Below are 5,126 nucleotides of genomic sequence, written 5' to 3' on the forward strand. Positions count from 1 at the left end.
AGGAAGGAAGGAAGGAAGGAAGGAAGGAAGGAAGGAAGGAGGAAGGAAGGAAGGAAGGAAGGAAAAATTATTCCTGCACTCATTAAAGAATGGCAGACTTTATTTTAGGACTGTTACAATAGGTATAGGGATTACTGTGATGGGGTTTTGCAGTGACAGTGACAAGGGGGTGTCAGTGGATGGCAAATTCCAAAGAGAAGCCCTGAGGCGTGAGGGGGGATTCTGGCTAAACTCACGGGACAGGGTTCTTGCTGTAGGCAGGCTGGGGTGATCAGAGGCCAACTGGGGGATGGAGAGGGAGGAAGAGCCCAACCGCTTATGGAAGGTGCGTTATTCTGGCTGAAACTGGGAAATGCAAATGAAGACAGACTCGGAAGTCCAGAAGTTGAAGCCTAGCTGAGAAGCAGGTTCAGAGGAGCCTGAGTAAAGTGCGGTCGAGGAGAGCCTGTCAGTTCCTGGATGAAAACATCGTCACACACCTGTGGCGGGGTCTGTATGAACAGATCCACGTGTGTGAACACACACACAGGCCCGCAGGTGTCTGCATGCACATGTGGGGATGTTTTTACATTGTGTTAAAAAAAAATAGGTTCCTACCAATCTGGAGAGACACATTTCATAATGTTTTTTTGCAGTGTTGTAATGTCTGTGGAAAGGGCCAGGAATTTCATGTGGAATGTAATATTGCAAGAGTGACAGATGCTCTTGTTATTGTTGCCTCCCAGAGAGGAGGGAGGCACCGGCGGAAGGAGCATAAAATTTTCATGGCCTCGCTGCTGTTGTACAATTTCGGTAATCTGGTGTTGTTTCAGAGCTCACTGTTACTGGGAAAACAGCCGTGGCCCGAGGTGGCTAGAAAGAACAAAGGAAAAAAACTACTGGTGGTTTGTCTGGGGCCAGTGTAGACACGTCTGAGTTTGGGAGAGCCTGGGTGGCCCTGGGAAGGTGGGGGAGTAGGGAAATGGCTCACCTGCAAGGGAACAAAGAGAAATGGTAGTAGGGCTTTAAGGAACAAAGCTAGATAAGCTAATTGCTCCTTGATTTTCATTGTCACCCAAATGGGGAGATTTCCTATTCGAGGGTGGTAAAAAAAACAAAACAAAACAAAAACCTATTTATTTTATTTACAGGTTGTACTCAGACTATCTCTACTTTGCAAGTTCAAATAAATCTGCAGATGACTTCCACGAAAAAGTGACAGAAGCTCTGCAGCTCTTTGAAAATTGCGTGCTGGACTACTCGCTACGCGCCTGCGTCTACAACAACACCCTCAACAACGCCATGCCCGTGCGTATCTTACCAAACCGGCCCCTTTGTGGTTATCATGCAAGTGGCATCGAGGGTGCGGATGTTAGCATGCTAACACAGAGAGGGATTTTGCTGTGCGAATGCCCCTCCCGATGCCTTTGAGCAGGGGCTAATGCGAAAAAGAAAACAACTCTTCCTGGGCATAAAAGTGTAAAAACCAGTGGCCCCTTTCTGCTGGAACCCCGCTTTCTTCCCTGCTGACCTCCCAGTTACAATGCTCTCCCTGCTCTGTGTGAGACTGAGGGTGCGTTTAGGAAGATTACCTTTCTGGGAGGCTCCTGAGCGCGCTGTAGTTAGGACTGGCAGCAGCTAGGACCCCCACCTCGCAAACCGTCTTTGCGTTCTCGCCAGTTGGTAGATTGTTTCATTGGTTGTAAAAATTACCCTCCAGTGACTCTCTGTGCTGCTTTGACAGGCTCTTAGTGGATAAATAGTTCATTTTCTTATTGCCTTCATGAATATAGCCATACATTTCTTGTCTTTTTGTTTAACGCAAAAGAAGCTGTTACTGGTGAATTCAGCATGTTGTAGCTCAGGTGTGGTTCTTCTACTGTGGGTTGTCCTAAATGCAGGTTCGATGCAGCAAATAACTTCCACAGTGAGGCCAAGGCTGTCACCTGCTCTGGAGTGTGGTGCATAAGCCTTGCTCTTCTGAGCATGTCATGTGGTGAGGCACGGACAGATCTGCTTGAGGTGGAGGCTTAGAACCCCCAGGGGTGGTGGGGTTCAAGGTCAACAGGTTTTGCTCCCCCTTTATTGTTATCAAGGCCAGCTTCCCTGGAAGGTAGGGCGCTGGCTCAGGCAGGATGTAGAGAGGCGGCAGGTAGGCTTCCCGGCTGTCCTTCTGGGCTTTGTGATGTGGCAGGGAATGTGCAACAAGGGCCCAGGTCACCACAGAACCCGGCTGGTGGTGCTGGGTAGGAGTGGCTTTTGGAGCCAGGCAGCGGTGGGGTTCAGCTCCCAGCTCGGGCATTTGCTAGCTGGGTGACTCAGAGCAGGGGTTTGCAAAGTTGGTTCCTGGACCAGCAGCATCATTGATCCCTGGGAACTCTCAGGCCTTGCCCCAGACCCCAGGATCAGGGACTTTGGGTGGGGGCCCCCAATCTGTTTCCCAAACCCTCCAGGTGAGCGTGTTGTGCGCTGGGGTTGGGGACATGATTCTAGAGCTTCCCTCCCCCTGGGACATGCTCCTCCTGGGTGTTGGAGAATGTCTCATCCTTCCCGGTTTGCTTTAATCTGACCTTCTGATCTTTCTCCCTCCACCCTATTCACTTCCCCACTGCAGCGTAATATACAATTGGCCATTACAGATACTGGTTCCTTTATCAGCTTAGCAGTGTCTCCCCCACTAGATGACAAGTTCCATGGGGCCAGGAGTCATGCCTGTTACATAGAAACCCATCTCCATTGTCGTACCGGCCATGCAGCGTGCACTGGATTATTTACTGAATGAATGAACGAATGAATGAGGAATTTGTGAAACTGGTGGAGAGGCTGTGTGGGGCGTCGTGGGCAGGTAAGCCCTGAGTGTGGGGACCTGGCTTTTGGTCCAGGCTCTGGTGGGTGCTACCAGCTGGTCCTGGGCAGCCTGCCCGTGAAGGACACCGCTGCTGCAGGAGGCCTCGGCCAGCAGGTCTTTGTCCCCCTGGGGGCAGTGGAGGGAGGGGGCTCTTTCCATGATGGGCACCAGCACGCTCTCAGAGGAAATAAGCTGTCACCCACGGCCAGGTCATGACGGGCGGCAGCGACCTTCAGCGCCCCCATCCTGCCACAAACGCCCAGCGCCTTTCCTTCTGGAAAGGTTTTGAGTAGTCAAGGCAGGTTCTCTGGAAGAGCTCAAGCCCCCTGGCTGGTCTTCTCTGGGAGGGGCCGGCCTGCACGCCTGACAGCCAGAGACAGAGCTGCAAAGCTCTGTGAGGCCGATGACATAACAAGAAGACGTCCTCAGAACGGTTCATCTGTTGGAGGCGATACCATAGTTATTGCTGAGGCTGGCACGCACTCATTTTCTCTTCAGCTCTGGCCCAGCTTGAGGTCTCTTTNTTCCCCGTGATCACTCCTTGATCTCTAAAGAATTGTATGAAATCAGCAGATTCGTCATGAAGTTACTTTGTATTTACAACCGAGGCAGCTTTAGGGGCTGTTGTTTTATTTATGAGCCAAATGTCTAAAAAAAAATGTTATTACCGCAAAATAAACTGTCAGGATGGAAAGCTTAAGTTTTTGGGTTTTTAGGTGATAATTTATGTGATAGAATTCCAGTTCCACCAAAGAATTTGGATAGTTCTGTGGGAGTCCTTGGTAAGAACTCTGAACTTGAACTTGCTATTAAATAGGCTGTGACGACAGTTTCAAAGGCATCTGGTGCTTTTCATGGACATTGTTTCTGGGGCTGAGCCGTATTTATGGGACGGATAGGCAGTGTGTGAGCCAGCAAGGGCACCCCTCAGACCCAGTGCCACGGGTGGCGCGAGCTGCACCTTGAGCTCCATGCACATCTAATTTTGGCACTCATCCATCAGCCTTTTAGGTTTTACTAACCATGACTGACCCTGCGCTGACAGGTGCCATGTTTGTCTTGATGGAGGGCCTGTTTTCCAAGAGGGAAAACAGCACAGCTCATGTTAGGGACGCCAGTAGGCGGCTGTAGTGTCATCCTGGGTACTGTACCCAGTGAGCCCAGATCTCAGGGAGAATCTGCTCACCAGTCAATGAGCATCTCAAATGACCAGTCTCGAAGCAAGTCCTTTTGGAGCGTTTGGCTGACCAGGCTCAGATGTCCAGAGCACGCCTGTACCAGCGCGTGTTTGGATTCTAGGCAGTCTATGGGCAGATCGCAGACATCTCAGGACTTCTCAGAGGTGTCCTCTGTGGACGTTGGCTGTGGATGAATTCTAAGGGGTCATGTCGAAGGCACTGTGCCAGCACCAGAGGTGGAGGAGATCTGTTCCCTAAGAAGTGATGGGAACACTATTAACCTTTGTGTTCTACTGTGACTGTCACTAGAGGTGAGGGGTGCTGGACAAGGAGCATTTGTAGCTGACCCATGCAGCAAGTGCACTGCTGTTTCTGCAGGTGTGTGTGTGGCTCAGTGCTGGGACAGGTGGAAGTTCTGGGTGTAATTGGCAGTGCAGATGGAACGTTCCCAGACACATGGGTACCTGCAGCAGTAAGGTAGGCTGAGCTGCCTTCAACAGAAAGACAAGCCAAATTGGAGAAGTTGGGGAAACAGAAAATTAGAAGCGGAGAGGAGGGAGAACCGTGACACCCTGGAGCCAGGGGACCAGTCCACATCAGCCCCGGCTCCCTTCAGCAGCTGGGGGTTGTGTGTGTGAAGGGTGCCAGGCACAGCCGCAGGGGTCACTCGGGGGTGTGTGTTGAAAAAGCACAAGACAGAAACAAAGTGGGAAGTTTTGAAAAGCAGAAATGGGATCAGAACTTAACCCTTTCTGCAAGCAGAAACAGAGAAAAAGGCTGCGGAAACTCACAACTGGGAAGTTCTACTAAAGAAAAAACTTGCTGGGTGACCATGGAAAAAAGCAATGTTATATTAGGCTGCAGGATACTACCTTATCTACTTTTGTGAATGTTCAAAATTCCCCCAAATTAAGAGATTCAAAAAGTGCCATGATAATAGATATATTATCTGGCCCCATCTGATATAATCTGATACATCTATTTTTTAAAAATATAAACTATGCAGTTATATACTTGAGTATGCCCAGGAAATTTCTGGAAGGATGTATAAGAAACTGGTATTGATAGTCACCTCTGGGGAGCAGGACTGTACGTTGGGACCATTGAGGAAACTGGGAAAG

At 50.0% G+C, this 5,126-nt stretch overlaps 1 protein-coding gene across 6 annotated transcripts in view; it reads left to right on the forward strand.

Annotated features, from left to right (window-relative positions):
* CHST15 (carbohydrate sulfotransferase 15) overlaps positions 1–5,126 on the forward strand; it is a 75,893-nt gene that overhangs the window by 61,106 nt on the left and 9,661 nt on the right. For all 6 annotated transcript variants that reach the window (XM_019669177.1, XM_019669174.1, XM_019669175.1 and 3 more), the window contains exon 6: positions 1,131–1,287. In XM_019669177.1, the coding sequence (XP_019524722.1) occupies positions 1,131–1,287 (157 nt within the window). The remainder of the gene's footprint in view (positions 1–1,130; positions 1,288–5,126) is intronic.

This window comes from Hipposideros armiger, unplaced genomic scaffold (genome assembly GCF_001890085.2).
Source record: "Hipposideros armiger isolate ML-2016 unplaced genomic scaffold, ASM189008v1 scaffold_549, whole genome shotgun sequence".
In the NCBI taxonomy this organism is placed as follows: Eukaryota; Metazoa; Chordata; class Mammalia; order Chiroptera; family Hipposideridae; genus Hipposideros; species Hipposideros armiger.